The sequence below is a fragment of the Neoarius graeffei genome, chromosome 9 (genome assembly GCF_027579695.1).
Source record: "Neoarius graeffei isolate fNeoGra1 chromosome 9, fNeoGra1.pri, whole genome shotgun sequence".
In the NCBI taxonomy this organism is placed as follows: domain Eukaryota; kingdom Metazoa; phylum Chordata; class Actinopteri; order Siluriformes; family Ariidae; genus Neoarius; species Neoarius graeffei.
In genome coordinates this window covers 18,233,848-18,250,221 of record NC_083577.1, presented here as the reverse complement: position 1 = coordinate 18,250,221, position 16,374 = coordinate 18,233,848, and the positions used below count along the sequence as shown (strand labels likewise).

At 39.6% G+C, this 16,374-nt stretch overlaps 1 protein-coding gene across 1 annotated transcript; it reads left to right on the top strand.

Annotated features, from left to right (window-relative positions):
• The first annotated feature begins 758 nt into the window (after positions 1 to 758).
• LOC132891497 (interleukin-10 receptor subunit beta-like) lies at positions 759 to 16,020 on the top strand. Its single transcript, XM_060929132.1, has 7 exons — positions 759 to 905; positions 9,250 to 9,367; positions 10,873 to 11,039; positions 11,169 to 11,323; positions 11,510 to 11,654; positions 12,499 to 12,653; positions 14,343 to 16,020. Exons 1-7 carry the CDS (start codon positions 851 to 853, stop codon positions 14,634 to 14,636), a joined length of 1,089 nt encoding a protein of 362 aa, XP_060785115.1. The 5' UTR covers positions 759 to 850; the 3' UTR covers positions 14,637 to 16,020.
• The last annotated feature ends 354 nt before the right edge of the window (positions 16,021 to 16,374 follow it).

Sequence of the window (16,374 nt, the reverse complement as noted above, 5' to 3'; positions counted from 1 at the left end):
CCAGATGACGTCTGTTTCAGGGAAGACCTTGCATTTTCCAACATGACAATGCCAAACCACATACTGCATCAATTACAGCATCATGGCTGCATAGAAGAAGGGTCCGGGTACTGAACTGGCCAGCCTGCAGTCCAGATCTTTCACCTATAGAAAACATTTGGCGCATCATAAAATGGAAGATACGACAAAAAAGACCTAAGACAGTTGAGCAACTAGATTAGACAAGAATGGGTTAACATTCCTATCCCTAAACTTGAGCAACTTGTCTCCTCAGTCCCCAGACGTTTACAGACTGTTGTAAAGAGAAAAGGGGACATCTCACAGTGGTAAACATGGCCTTGTCCCAACTTTTTTGAGATGTGGTGTTGTCATGAAATTTAAAATCACCTATTTTTCTCTTTAAATGATACATTTTCTCAGTTTAAACATTTGATATGTCATCTATGTTCTATTCTGAATAAAATATGGGATTTTGAAACTTCCACATCATTGCATTCCGTTTTTATTTACAATTTGTACTTTGTCCCAACTTTTTTGGAATCCGGGTTGTTTTACTGGTTTGTAAAGAGAACCATATGTTGGAAATATCCCACCATTTTAATGACTTAAGTAACTTATTCTGAAGGAACACAACAAAATAAGAAAAGCAATAATGCTTTTCTTATTTTGTTGTGTTCCCTCAGAATAAGCTCAAGGTCTGTTACTAGTTTCGGTTTCGGTTTTCCTTCAGGCTCCGCCCCCAAGCCCTGAACTGAGAGGAGCAACCCAAACACGGAAGAAGCAGAAGAAGAGGCAGCAGAGGAGAAATCTGTTGTTTTAGGACGTGGTGCTCGACTTCTTGACTGAAATCATGATTTTAACACTAATAACCTCTATATTGTTCTGTTTCGGGTCTGTTTTTACAGGTGAGTCTTTCTGTTTGGTGTTTTTTTACTGTTGTATTAAACTCTGTCTCTTTTCTCGCTGTAGTCTGAAACTCAGATCTTTGTTTTATATCTTTTTTTTGTAATTTAGTATCCGTTTGGAAAAATAATCAAACTAATTATAATAAAAAACAAACAAAATTAATCGTGAGACTTGGCCATCCGGGAAACTATATGGGGAAACCCCTCTATTACCGTAAACTTCGGTTGACTTCTGTCTTCCGGTGACAGTAACAACTACACAGGATGATAAACTGGAACTCTGTTTCCCCGCAACGTGTTTTAATAGCTAGATTGAGCTCTCTGAAAACCCCCACAGTTCTGTCCTCTGGTGTTTCACCACACTGAAACTGCTTTAATGTCGTGTTTCAGTGTGTTTTGACTCTTGCGGTGTTTCTGAAGAAAACCTCTTTACTTGAAGCTTTCGAGAGGCATTATAGTTCACACTGGACTTTTATTCAGTAAGGAATACAACACGATGAGGAGTGCTGTTATAGGAAAATCATCAACGATGATATGGCGTGAGGTTTTCCAATTACAGCACATTAGCAATTGTTTTATTCTTCTATAGGTACCACAGCCATTTGATAACTTCATCTGTATATACAGTGGCATGAAAAAGTTTGCTTAAAATGTCTGTGACTGTGAATAATAGAGAAGATGAAATGATCCCCAAAAGGCATAAAATTACAGATGACCTTTCTTTTCAGCATTTTATACAAGATTTGTATATTATGTTTGTTTTGTAAAACTTCAGAATGAAAAAAAAACCCCGAAAAGCACCCCATGGGATGGCACGGTGGTGTAGTGGTTGGCACTGTTACCTCACAGCAAGAAGGTCGTGAGTTCAAGCCCAGAGGCTGGTGAGGGCCTTTCTGTGTGGAGTTTGCATGTTCTCCCCGTGGGTTTCCTCTGGGTGCTCCGGTTTCCCCCACAGTCCAAAGACATGCAGGTTAGGTTAATTGGTGGCTCTAAATTGACCATGAATGTGATTGGATGTTTGTCTGTGTGTCAGCCCTGTGATAACTTGGCGACTTGTCCAGGGTGTACCCTGCCTCTCGCCCATAGTCAGCTGGGATAGGCTCCAGCGACCCTGTAGAACAGGATAAAGTGGCTAGAGATAATGAGATGAGATGAGGTACCACAGCAGTTTGACAACTTCATCTGTATATACAGTGCCATGAAAAAGTTTGCTTAAAATGTCTGTTACTGTGAATAATAAAGAGAGAAGATGAACTGATCCCCAAAAGGCATAAAATTACAGATGACCTTTCTTTTCAGCATTTTATTCAAGATTTGTGTATTATGTTTGTTTTGTAAAACTTCAGAGTGAAAAAAAAACCCTGAAAGGCACACCACAGGACAGCACGGTGGTGTAGTGGTTAGCACTGTTGCCTCACAGCAAGAAGGTCGTGGGTTCAAGCCCAGAGGCTGGTTAGGGCCTTTCTGTGTGGAGTTTGCATGTTCTCCCCGTGGGTTTCCTTTGGGTGCTCTGGTTTCCCCCACAGTCCAAAGACATGCAGGTTAGGTTAATTGGTGGCTCTAAATTGACCATGAATGTGAATGGTTGTCTGTGTGTCAGCCCTGTGATGACCTGACGACTTGTCCAGGGTGTACCCCACCTCTCACCCATAGTCAGCTGGGATAGGCTCCAGCTTCCCTGTGACCCTGTAGAACAGGATAAGCAGCTTCAGATAATGGATGGATGGAACACCATGTGAAAGTTTGGACACCCCAATACATTTGAGTTCTCAGCTAACTTTTACCAAGGTTCGAGACTTTAATTAGCTTATTGAGCTATGGCTTGTTCACATTCATCATTAGGAAAGGTCAGGTGATGCAGATTTCAAAGCTGTATCAATTCTCCAACTCTTCAAACTTGTCCCTAAAATTAACAGCAATGGGCTTTTCTAAGCAACTCCCTAAGCATTCTGAACAATAAAATAATTGATGCTCAGAAAGCAGAAGAAGGCTACAAGAAGATAGCAAAGTGTTTTCAGGTAGCTGTTTCCTCAGTTCGTAATTTTATTAAGAAACGGCATTTAACAGGAATGGTAGAGGTCAAGGTGAAATCTGGAAGACCGAGAAAACATTCTGAAATAACTGCTCATTGGATTGCTAGAAAGATAAATAAACCCCCCCCTTTGACTGCAAAGTACCTTCAGGAAGATTTAGTAGACCCTGGAGTGGTGGTGCACCAGTGAACTGGCAACAGGGTCATGGGTATCGAAGGCTCATTGATTTGCATGGGGCACGAATGGCTAAAAACAGAAAGGTTAATTTCTTAATGTTTCATTAGCTTTTCAGCAGTTTGTGCTACAGTAGCTCTTCTGTGGGATTGGACCATGTGGGCTAGCCTTTGTGCCCCATGTGAATCAATGAGCCTTCGACACCCATGACCCTGTCACCTGTTCATCAGTTGTCCTTTCTTGGACCATTTTTGGTAGGTGCTAACCACTGCATACCAGGAACACCCCACAAGATGTGCCATTTTGGAGATGCTCAGACCCAGTCATCTAGCCATCACAATTTGGCCCTTGTCAGAGTCACTCAGATCCTTACACTTGCCCATTTTTCCTGCTTCCAACACATCAACTTCAAGAACTGACTGTTCTCTTGCTGCCTAATATATCCTACCCCTTGACAGGTGCCACTGTAATGAGGTAATCAGTGTTACTCAGTTCACCTGTTAGTGGTCATAATGTTATGGCTGATTGGTGTATATTATTAGTCTAGTCTGAAAAGCTGGCTTTATAAATTATTTTTAAAATTTTGTTTATTTGGTAAATATACCTGTAAAGCCTGTCAAAATCTGTTTTCAGATATCTTAAGGGTAAAATCAACATTTTTTTAATGTGGGTTTAAATTGTACAGTGCTACAGTACATTACATACCCTGTATTTAACAGAATTTAAATGAGAATAGTTTGATTATAATTATTAATTTTACCAGGAAAATAGTTAATATTATATTTTAGTCTTCATAGTAAATTTGTGTGCTAGAAATCTGTTTTTCAAATAACCTTCAAAGAAAAATGATTATTATAACCTTTTATCTCATTATTATAGCTGTTCCATTTAAGCCTTGTTTCTTCCTTTAAAGCTCACTTCAGTATATTTACATTAAAAAAAAATTCCCTTTGGAACTTCTCTTCCTCTATCTGTTCCTGTTTCTAGTCTGATCTGTTCCTGGTTGAGTTTGGTACAAGATCAAATCTTTTCTTTACTAATGTGTTTTTCCTGTTGTATTGATTGGGTTTTAACTGGAATGGTTGGGTTAGTTTGTGTTTAGGGATCTGTTATCACACTCAAAAAAAAAACCATTGGATTTACTTAACCGAGTTATGGCAACCAGTCCCACGAAACTGTGTTAATTTAGATGTATTGAATACAGTTATGTTGAGTTATTCATAACATAACTGTATTCAATACATCTAAATTAACACAGTTTCGTGGGACCGGTTGCCATAACTCGGTTAAGTAAATCCAATGTTTTATTTTTTTGAGTGCAGTTTGGGATCAGGTATTTGTTAAAATAATTATTTTTTGGTGTTTTAAACCTATCTAAAAATAATTAAAAAAAATTCTAACCATGAAATAAAATTTGGGCTTGTATAGAACACCTTTAGGCTTAAATAGTGGTGTACCATGTCAGACTTTTCTATATTTCACAGTATTTATATTTTGCGTTTTAGAAATTGTGTGAATGAATTAATAGAACTTTATGTAAGAAAAAAATTAATAGTCGATAGCCCATAAAAATTAAACCAATATACACTAAAGCTATCTGAAAATATTTTGGTAGGCTTAATGGGTATATTTACCAAATAAACAAAATTAAAATAATTTATAAACCAGCTTGTCATACTAGTCTAATAATCTCATTATCTCTCGCCGCTTTATCCTGTTCTACAGGGTCGCAGGCAAGCTGGAGCCTATCCCAGCTGACTACGGGCTAAAGGCGGGGTACACCCTAGACAAGTCGCCAGGTCATCACAGGGCTGACACATAGGTGGGGTTTACATTAGACCGTATCAGCGGATCATCAGATTAACGTTTTTAAAACGATTAGCGTGCACACAGCAACGCCAATACACGATTCGCATGCACACAGCAACGCCAATACACGGATACGCTCGGCTCTGCAGGCATCCTGCGCTCCAAATCACTCCGCCCTGAACAGCGAGTGCCCTCTGGAGGGTGCGCACTCCGGCCCTGCGCAGCTCACAGAGCGCGCGAGTGAAGCGCACGAGCAGTGATTCGGGACTGAGCCGCTGTGTGTGTGATCTCAGTGCATATCGGGCATGCGCGTCACTTACCACTTGCAAGTGGAAGGATGGCAAGCCTAAAGACAATCATAACTACACAATGGGCAGTATTTGCATCAGTATTTGCAGCATTTTCATACTTTTATACTCTTTAATGAAAGGTGATACAAGGCGGAAGTCCGCGCCGTTTTTCAGCAGTCACGTCACATGACCAACGCCAGCGAATCAGGAAGGTGGATGTCACAGTGATGTTGTCCGATGACAACGCCAGCTAGAGCTCAGCACAGCGTATCCGCGTATTCTCAATGTTTACACAGCACCGGACCAGACACGATCTGGATTGAATACGTGGACCCTGGCGGATTCCCGTTTCCCGGTGTTTCCAGGCGTTTTAATGTAAATGGACAGTGCATCCGCGAAGAAAACGAGACAGGTACGGTCTAATGTAAACTTGGCCATAGACACAGACAACCATTCACACTTACGGTCAATTTAGAGTCACCAGTTAACCTAACCTGCATGTCTTTGGACTGTGGGGGAAACCGGAGCACCTGGAGGAAACCCACATGGACAACATGCAAACTCCACACAGAAAGGCCCTCGCCGGCCACGGGGCTCGAACCCGGACCTTCTTGCTGTGAGGCGACAATGCTAACCACTACACCACCGTGCCGCCCTAGTCTAATAATATATATATATATATATATATATATATATTTTTGTATCACAAATATTTGAGGGAAAAAACAATATATAATTATATATAAAAGCAGTTAAACTGAGATCTGAATATAGCACAATGCTAACTCTCCCTCAGGCTATGCTCACATTAAATTACATTACAGGCATTTAGCAGATGCCGTTATCCAGAGTGACATACAATAAGCTCACACACATACCCAGCACCTGGGGAGCAGTTGGTGGATAGGTGCCTTGCTCAAGGGCACTTCAGCCATGGCTTTTTGCTAACAGCACCACATTGACCATTTTAGTTACAGTCCACTTAATATTAGGACAATTTCAAGCAGCGGACATTATTTATTGGTAAGTTCTACACACAAGAATAGAATAGATGCTTGTTTCTATTGGTGAGTGTCAGATAACTATACCAAAGTGAGTATACATTACATTAATGGTATTTTGCAGATGCTCTTATCCAGAGCGATGTACAAGATACCCAGAGCAGTGTGGTGAGCAGTTGGGGGTTAGGTGCCTTGCTCAAGGGCACTTCAGCCATTCCTGCTGGTCCAGGGAATCAAACCAACAACCTTTTGGTCCCAAAGCTGCTTCTGTAATCATTAGGCCATAGTTTCCCCAGTATGTTACTTCAACATTCTTTCCAACACACTGTGGCTCAAGCCAAAAAGTCCTTCAATTTGGAAATCAAAAACAGTCTTTGGCTGACCTTTTGACAAATATCAATCTACACTTCCTGTAAAACTCAGTTTGTCATCGACATTAATTCCAAGGCAGTTAAAGCAGTTAACAATTTCCACAGGATGCATGGCTATGTAGTTAAATGTATGCACCTGTTAGGGGTGAAATGGGTATGGATGAAACGTGAACACAATCATTGTTTTTACTGTAGGAGGGGTGTGCATATACATTTGGCAATGTAGTATATGTTTAATCTTGTGGCTTGTCTGCAAAGACAAAGTTAGTGCCAGTTATCACTTCCTTTACAGCATCTATAAATACTGCAGTCATTCCCTCACTAGCTCTTCAAGTTAATAAGACAAAAAAAGCAGCTTGTCATGTTACTCAGAAACCACAAACTGTTCCACTCTGACACATTCCCATGTCTGAAATTTCAGTTTTATGTTTGACATTTACAAAGCACTGACACTGGAGACATTTTCTCTTGAAGTTACTAAGACGTACATATAGTTTTGTAACCAAGAAACCACAAAGTTCTCTGTCCTGAAGACCCTACTTTACTTTTTCCATAAATGTTAAACACACAACATACATAAAACTTCACCTTTGAAGCTTAGAAACTGAAGTTCTTGATTTGTATCTGCATGATTCTATGCATTGTGCTGCTGTCAAGGGACTGGCTGATTAGAGAACTGCCTAAAACAGCAGGTGGATGGGTGTTCCTAATAAAGTGGTCAGTGAGTGATGCTATGCAATTTAGGATGCTACAGATTGATTTTATTTCTTTGGTTCTTCTTAAGCAAACAGCAAATCATAAATTAACTAAAAGAAATCGGATGTTATTGATAAAGATGTTAGTAAGTAATGAGTTCATGCTAGGGGCGGCACGGTGGTGTAGTGGTTAGCGCTGTCGCCTCACAGCAAGAAGGTCCTGGGTTTGAGCCCCGTGGCCGGCGAGGGCCTTTCTGTGTGGAGTTTGCATGTTCTCCCCGTGTCCGCGTGGGTTTCCTCCGGGTGCTCCGGTTTCCCCCACAGTCCAAAGACATGCAGGTTAGGTTAACTGGTGACTCTAAATTGACCGTAGGTGTGAATGTGAGTGTGAATGGTTGTCTGTGTCTATGTGTCAGCCCTGTGATGACCTGGCGACTTGTCCAGGGTGTACCCCGCCTTTCGCCCGTAGTCAGCTGGGATAGGCTCCAGCTTGCCTGCGACCCTGTAGAAGGATAAAGCGGCTTGAGATAATGAGATGAGATGAGTTCATGCTAAATTGGACACTTTTTTTTTAATCAGGTAAATTGCATCGTGAATGCGATTTTATGCTGGCCAACCAAAACAAATCGATGAAGCTGACCATCCCTAACACGGGTACAACAAAAGTCAATTCAGAAGTAATCTTTTTATCCAATTATACAGATTTCTGATATTTTGCCAGAGATTTGTATCCCCCACTGGCCGTAAGGCCCGAAGGGGGTTATGTCGTGGCGATTTCTGTCCGTCCCTGGACGAGTGCTCACCTTCTGAAATCAACTCCTCTCACAATTTTTGGAGGAATTTTACAAAACTTGGCAGGATTCTTTGTGATATGTCAGTAATACGCATATTGTAATTTTGTTTAATTGGGTCACATTTTACCAGAGTTACAGCCCTTGATTAACAAATTTATAATTTGACAATTTCATGAGAGTGTGTTTTCCTTTTGAAATCAACTCCTCTTACAATTTGTGGAGGAATTTCACAAAACTTGGCAAAAGGCATTGTTACATATCAGTAGTACGCATATTGTTATTTTGTTCAATTCGGTTGCATTTTACCAGAGTTGTGGCCCTCGATTAACAATGTTGTACTTTCACAATTTCATGAAGGTGTGCTTGCCTTCTGACATCAACTCCTCTCACTTTTTGGACAAATTTCTGGAAGCTTGGCAAAAGGCCTTGTTATATGACGGTAATACGCGTATTGTGATTTAATTTCATTTGTGAAAATCTTACCAGAGTTTTGACACTTGATTAAATAACTTGTACTTTGACAATTTCATGAGGGTGTATGTTCTTCTGAAATCACCTCCTCTCACAATTTGTGGAGGAATTTCACCAAACTTGGCAAAAGGCCTTGTTATATGACAATTATACGCATATTGAAATTTTGTTTAATTTGGGCAAATTTTACCAGAGTTACCGGTATGCCCTTGATTATGAACAAACTTGTACTTTGGCAATTTCATCAAGGTGTGCTTGCTTTCTGAAATCAACTTCCTTCACAATTTTTGGAGGAATTTCATGTAATTTGGCAAAAAGTTTATTCACCACTGTCCGAAAGGCCTGAAGGGGGATTATGTCGTGGCAATGTCTGTCCGTCCATCCGTCCCAGGAAGGGTACTCACCTTCTGAAATCAACTCCTCTAATAATTTTTGGAGTAATTTCATGAAATTTGACAGGATTCTTTGATATATGTTGGTAACATGCATATTGCAATTTCATTCAGTTCAGTCACATTTTACCAGAGTTATGGCATAGTTGCCAGCGGGAGATATTGTGCTCTCAGAGCACTCTTGTTTGTTTGTTTGTTTGTTTGTTTGTTTGGCATACACTTTCCTTTACATATGATTTTGCATCATTGCCATACAGACTTTTCAGTATAAGGTGCTTTAAGTCCTGTGTGTTTTTGTGTTTTCTCACCGTCAGATGAAGTTCCTCCTCCTCGGAATCTGGAAATAAAATCAGAGAACCTTGGTCTTGTTTTGGATTGGGATCCACCACAGTCTACCACTGAGAAAGACTTTAGATATACAGCTGAGTACAAGTAAGCTTAAATGAGTTGTACCTGAGAATGCTTGAGGGGAAAAGACTCCCACAACAGTAATGACGTGTGTGACATGATGATATTATGACAGTATATCAGGACCTAGAAACTTGAAGTAGTGATACCGTTAACATCAGTCTGTTCTGAACATGACCTTTAAATCCACTACAAGATTTTTATCACTTGAAAAAAGGAATTTTCTACATTGTTTTGATCATCACGTCCTTTAAAAAAATACCAAGTTATCCCTTACCTGATTACTGTATAGTGTATTTGCACCACTGATGCTTTATTAAATAGGAAATAGATTTGTTAAATACATGCACTGGCATGGTTGATTGTTGATTCACCTCTAGGTTTGGCATGTTTGTTTTGAGATGCTTTTCTGTTCAACATGGGTGTAGAGAGTGGTTATTTGAGTTATTCTTCCCATCAGCTTGAACCAGTCTGGATATTCTCCTCCGATGTCTCTCATCAATAAGATCTTTCTGCCCGCCGAACTGACTCTCCCTAGATGTTTTTTATTTTTTCACACCATCCTGTGTAAACTCTAGAGGCAGTTCATAAAGATCCAAGAAGATTTCTAAAATATTTAAACCAGCCCATCCGGCACCAGCAACCATACCACAGACAAAGTCATTGTTTTTACATGCACAAATATTCCAGTTTTCCCCTTATTACCTTAAAAAGATAATGTTCCTATAAAACTGTTTACATGGGTAACGAAAATAAATATTACACTAATATTCTCGTTTACAAGCAGCTGTGTATATGCCGATTTTCTAGTCAGTTTGTGTACAACTGACAGAGCTGACCGTGTGTCACAAACTGCCATAAAAACCCTGATTGAGTCACATATTCCAAATATGCTGTATACATCACCAAAGAATGCTCCTAAAACTGGAATAATATCAGTATATCTCATACATCTTAATTGAAAAATGCTAAATTCGGAATAAGGCCCAATTCGGAATATCCAAACAGAATATGCTGTTTATGTGACCTGTATAAAATTCCAAATATTATGATATTCGGAATAATAGTAGAATATTAGTGTGCATGTAAACATATTGAATGAGATCACATTTTTATGCATTCTGATGTTTGATGTGAACTAGGCCCGGGGAGTAGGGTGATGATTGACAGAGGGTGGGGTGGAGGGCTATTATCGATTATCACAATATTAATAATGAAATATTGTTACATTATTTTTAGATATTGCTAATTCCTGATGTTAAGCTCTTGATGGGTATCTGCATGACTGTATGTATTGCACTGCTGCCACATGATTTGGCTGCAATCATCATGAGAATCATCATTATCAGATGTACAGGTGTTCCTACTAAAGTGTCCGATGACTATTATTTAATTAGAGTGCATGTTAAAAGTAAATTGCACTTAAAAATTAAATACTGCTAATAAAAACAAACTAAATGCTGTTTTGAGCTGCGAGAGACGCTCTGGTGCTTTGATTATTAACACAGTGCAATTATTTCTGTTCTTAGATCATGGAATTCATTTAAAGCCATGTGTAAGAATGAGTCATCACTGAGCTGCGATTTCACCAGTGATGTCACCCCTTTTGGAACATACACACTACGTGTACGGACAGAACTGAACGGGAAAAGCTCAGTTTGGATCGAAATTGAGTGTCAACCTTTGGAAAAAATCAGTGAGTGGGATTTTGAATTAACGCTGGAGATAAAATTGAGCTATTTTTCTTAAAAATCTGATTTGTTCTTGAATTATTTATCAAAAAAAAAAAAATCAATTATATTTTTGTGAAATGAATGACCTGCAGCTGTTATTGGAGCTCCAGTTGTGAAGCTGCAGAGCAGAAGAGGGAAAATGGAGGTTGACATCATCAAACCAGCCCTAAGGAAAAGCAGCTTTAAGGATGTTTATGCAAAGATTTTATATTGCATTCGTTACTGGACCGAGGGACAGAAAGAAGTGGTAATGATTTGAATTTACTTTTTTTTAAACTTCTGTATTGTGATCAGTCCTTTTGATAATGACTTCTTGCTCTTGATGATCGTAGCAGCCAAAGAAAAGCATAGTTTACAAGAAAAACCTCTATTTCACAATTTATGTACAAAAAAAAATTCAATTACAAAGTGAAAATGTTGATGAAATCTACAGGAGGAGGAGTTAGTGGACCAGAGCAGAGTGATGCTTATGAACCTTTTACCAGAAGTGCGCTACTGCATGCAAGTGGAGATCAGGTTGAATGATGGAAAATATAGCCTCCCGAGTAATATCACCTGTGAAATGAACACCGCCAGTGGTGAGTGTCCTGCTTATTATGTAGTTCTATTAATGTTCTTTAACATAATATTCACAAATATACATTGATATACACTTGTATTTAGAAGAATAATACACAAGGTTTAACTACTGTACACTAGGGGTGTAGATCAGATCACAGCTGGCATTCCCAGCCACATTAAATTGTTAGTACTGGGGTGTATAAACAATTTCTGGAATGTAAATGGCATGTTGTGCGCAGTCTTGGACAGGTTCTGTCCCAAAAAGCACCTTAAACCCTGAGTATGCAATTATGCATTCTCACTGGGGTGTAAAGGGTACGGCGTCAGGGTGTGAAGGGTACGGGTAAACCAATTACAAGAGCTCCATATTGTCTTCTTAATTTTTCTCAGTGACAAGATTAAATAATGAAACAAAAGACCTTCGTATTATTTCTATATTGTTTTCTCCATAATTGTTGTTGATGCTGTTGCTCTTTGTACTGAACAAACCCATCCAATTTGTGACCCCAAATAGAGCATTGGGACATGCATATAAGGACAGCAAGTGCATCATTTAGGAAGAAGCAATAGTGTGTGTGCATCTTATCTTTGTACTCCAGGCAGGTGTGCGTTTGCATTTGGAGTCTGTTGTTGTTCAATCAAATGAGGAAGTGGTAATACCAGTAAAGATGGCCATCATGAGGATGAAAATTTTAAATACATTAATCAGAGATATAAATAAAAAATGAAACATCAGTTCATTCTACACAGCAGCTCATGTATTGGGATTTAGATGTGGCTTTAGCTTTTTAGCCTCTCAAATGCAGCACACTTTAAAGAAAAGCCTTCTTTATCGTTATTGTGATCTCATCTTCTCCATAGATGAGGTGGAGTCATGGCTGATAACAGTGGTGCTGTTTGTCAGTTTTCTGGTCACTCTGTTGTCTGTCCTCCTGATTTTCCTGGCTGTATGGTATGGCTACAGAGGAATCCGATTTCTGCACCCACCTGCCAAACTACCTGAGCACTTTAAACAGGTGAGAGAGAGAGAGCACACACGTGTGAGAGAGAGAGAGAGAGAGAGAGAGAGAGAGAGAGAGTGTGTGTGTGTGAGAGAGAGAGAGAGAGAGTGAGTGAGAAGAGGGAAAAGAAGTCACACAGAGAGAGAGAGAGGGAGAGTGTGTTAATCTTAAGTCATCTGTCATCTTAAGTGACAGAAGTATGCTAAATAAAAAGATTTATTTTTTCAGCACCAGAGGGAGATAATGTGAATATTGCAGTGTAGAGTTGCACAAGTTATTAGTTAGTAACCTTTCCAATACTACGATGTGGTAAGCAGTTCTAACATATGCTATTCAAATGACATGCTAATTTGACTCGGATATGCAAGACAAGCATACTGACTTGAGCAGCAAATGCCCAGCTAAAGAAAACTAGTTCACGCCCTCATCTTGTGGAAAAGACATGCTCACATAGGAAAATTTGGCATCATTTTTCTTACCCTTTAATACTTGAAGATGGGCCAACTGGCAAAATAAACCAGTACACAAAATCTTGTGAGCAACATGTGAGCATCACTACAAATCGAGTAGAACTTTCTGGCTCATGATCTTGTATTAAACTCATGATGGTGACAAATGAAAGGAAAAGATGGCATTATGCTGCAGGAGAATATTTGCTGGCATACAGTGGTGCTTGAAAGTTTGTGAACCCTTAAGAATTTTATATATTTCTGCATAAATATGACCTAAAACATCATCAGATTTTCACACGCCCAAACCATGATACTACCACCACCACCATGTTTCACAGATGGGATAAGGTTCTTATGCTGGAATGCAGTGTTTTCCTTTCTCCAAACATAACACTTCTCATTTAAACCAAAAAGTTCTATTTTAGTCTCATCCGTCCACAAAAAATTTTTCTAATAGCCTTCTGGCTTGTTCATGTGATCTTTTGCTGCTCGTCTACAGTTTGCTATGTTCTTTTTGGAGAGCAGTGGCTTTCTCCTTGCAACCCTGCAATGCACACCATTGTCAGTGTTCTCCTGATGGTGGACTCATGAATATTAACATTAGCCAATGTGAGAGAGGCCTTCAGTTGTTTAGAGGTTACCCTGGAGTGTAAATCCTGGGTAGACAGCAGCCTCTACCACCCTCATTAAAACACCAACCAAGAGAATATCTTTTGGAGGAATGGTGCTTATTATCGCTTCAGTACCACTCCAGAGACTTGTCATTGGGCTTGTGGTGGTCCAACATCTTGCTAAAATATTTATGTTGATTTTCCACTTCAGTGGCATGGTGGTGTAGTGGTTAGTGTTGTCACCTCACAGCAAGAAGGTCCGGGTTTGAGCCCTGTGGCCGGCGAGGGCCTTTCTGTGCGGAGTTTGCATGTTCTCCCCATGTTTGTGTGGGTTTCCTCCGGGTGCTCTGGTTTCCCCCACAGTCCAAAGACTTGCAGGTTAGGTTAACTGGTGACTCTAAATTGACTGTAGGTGTGAATGTGAATGGTTGTCTGTGTCTATGTGTCAGCCCTGTCGACTTGACCTGGCGACTTGTCCAGGGTGTACCCCACCTTTCACCTGTAGTCAGCTGGGATAGGCTCCAGCTTGCCTGCGACCCTGCAGAACAGGATAAAGCAGCTAGAGATGATGAGATTTTCCACTTTAAATGATCACCTCTGTGTACTGTTTCTTACTGAAATTTCTCTTTTTTCTTCTTCAGTACCTGTCAGAGCGTCCCATTTCATCCATACTGCTGGCCATGCAGAACAGTGCTGAGCCCAAGGAGCTTTACCATGAGTTCAGCATCATCACTGCTCAAGAAGTTCCTCCTGAATTCAAGCAGAAAGAAAGCGCAGACACAACTCCGCTTAGTGTGGACATGAAGGATGTTCACTCCGAACTAGAAGGAAAACAGAGCTGGCAGGAGTGGACTTCCGACAGATTACATTATAATAATATGCTTCAGGATGAGAGTCAGTCAGCAGGTGCTTTGAAGGAGCTTCTTCTGCAATAAGTTGACATAACTTCAATTCAGTTTTATATTCCAAAGACCTTTTTCACATTGAAAACTTCTGTCCATTGTTAGCATGCAGAGGATTGAGAAAAGTTTTATGCATCATTTTTTATTATTGGCCAGGGTTGTTTGAAAGAGTTTAGTGAAAATGAATACTTCTCTGAATCAGTATTTTACATGAGTTAAATAAATAAATAAATAAATAAGCCATTTTTATCATTTCCACATACAGGGACAGTTTGCTAGGAAAAGTTTACAAGGTTGGTTTTAGTCTGCGTTGTTTAATGAAAGTGAATGAACTATTGAGTGGAATTCATTTTTCATCTTGCACTTTATATGTATATTTTTATTTTATTATAATAAATTTCCAGTATGGCTACATACAGTATTGCTGATGTGTATCAGGGTGCAGGCACTTACGGATGCAAGCGCAGGGGAGAGCGTGTGCATCACAAACTGGTAACCAAATCCAAAACAGCAATCTGAAGCCGTAGTTGGGGACAGGCAAGGGTCGGTCGATTTGCAAACAGAGTGTCAAAGAGCGGGTGAGTAAATGGAATTGGAAATAAACGTAAACAAAGTCAAAGCACTAGTAGTCAGGCAGAAAGTCAGAAGGCTCGGTATGATCAGGCACAGGGACACAGAATGATACTTCACGATGAGTGTTTATGACTGCTGGGCTTATATAGGGAAGTAATTATGGGGAAATGGGAAACAGGTGCACTTCCTAGTATTCAGGCCATGAGGGGCGCTGTGGTGCTTGGGAGTTGTAGTCTGGAGCGACCATGTTTTCAGTGCTGTTACTGACAATGTGTTGTTGGCTCAATTCAAAGCTACTCAGCACATAACCAGTCATAATATTATAGACAGTTCTGCATATTATAAACTGTCATTTTTATGTATATGTGATTTTACATGTTTTTCCAACACAGTGTGCAGAATTAGCATGTACTTGTATTAGTATTTTATGTTCATATTTCCTCTGTTGTAGTTGTTGAGGTTTAATCTAGTATATGGGGGCTCATGCTGAATGAACAGCTCAGATTTTAGGATAGTGACTTGAAGGTTTTAAGCTGAAATCCCAGCACTATGAAGTCTTTGAGCAACACCCTTAAACCTCACCTGATCAGCGATAACAAATGCTAGTAAGTTGCTTTGCTTGCTAAACTATGATTTAATATTACCTTTGTGTGATTGAACTCAATTTTAATCCTGTTTAATCATGATATTAGCTACATGTGCTGTGTTAATGGAGTGTTTATTATTAATAAGGTTGGCCCATTGTACACTTGCAGGTCAACTTTTCTACATGTGAACAACACTTTGGTTTGTCATGAAGCTCTTTGAAAAATAGTGTGCAAAATAAATAAATGATTTTAAAGAAGCATTTGAAATAAATATGAGAATTTGTATGTTGGAGAAAGTTTTGTGCCAAAAAGTGTGTGTGGTAATGTTTGAAGTGCACTCCCACATGCTTGTGCAGTTTGTTTGGTTTGCATTCCACTGCAATATTTCCTGTTTTGCAAACCATATAGAAACTTCCTGCCTTCTACTGATAATAAAACAGCTGAAGCTAGTTTTTACTCCTTCAGTGCTAAGTGTGGAAACAAGTTTATTAGTTTCTGTATTTATGGTTTTACAATATCGATCCTTTCAGATCCATTCATCTGCATCTATAGATAGGTGGATGGATGGGTGGATGGATGCATAGATGGGTGGATGGATTCATGGATGGGTG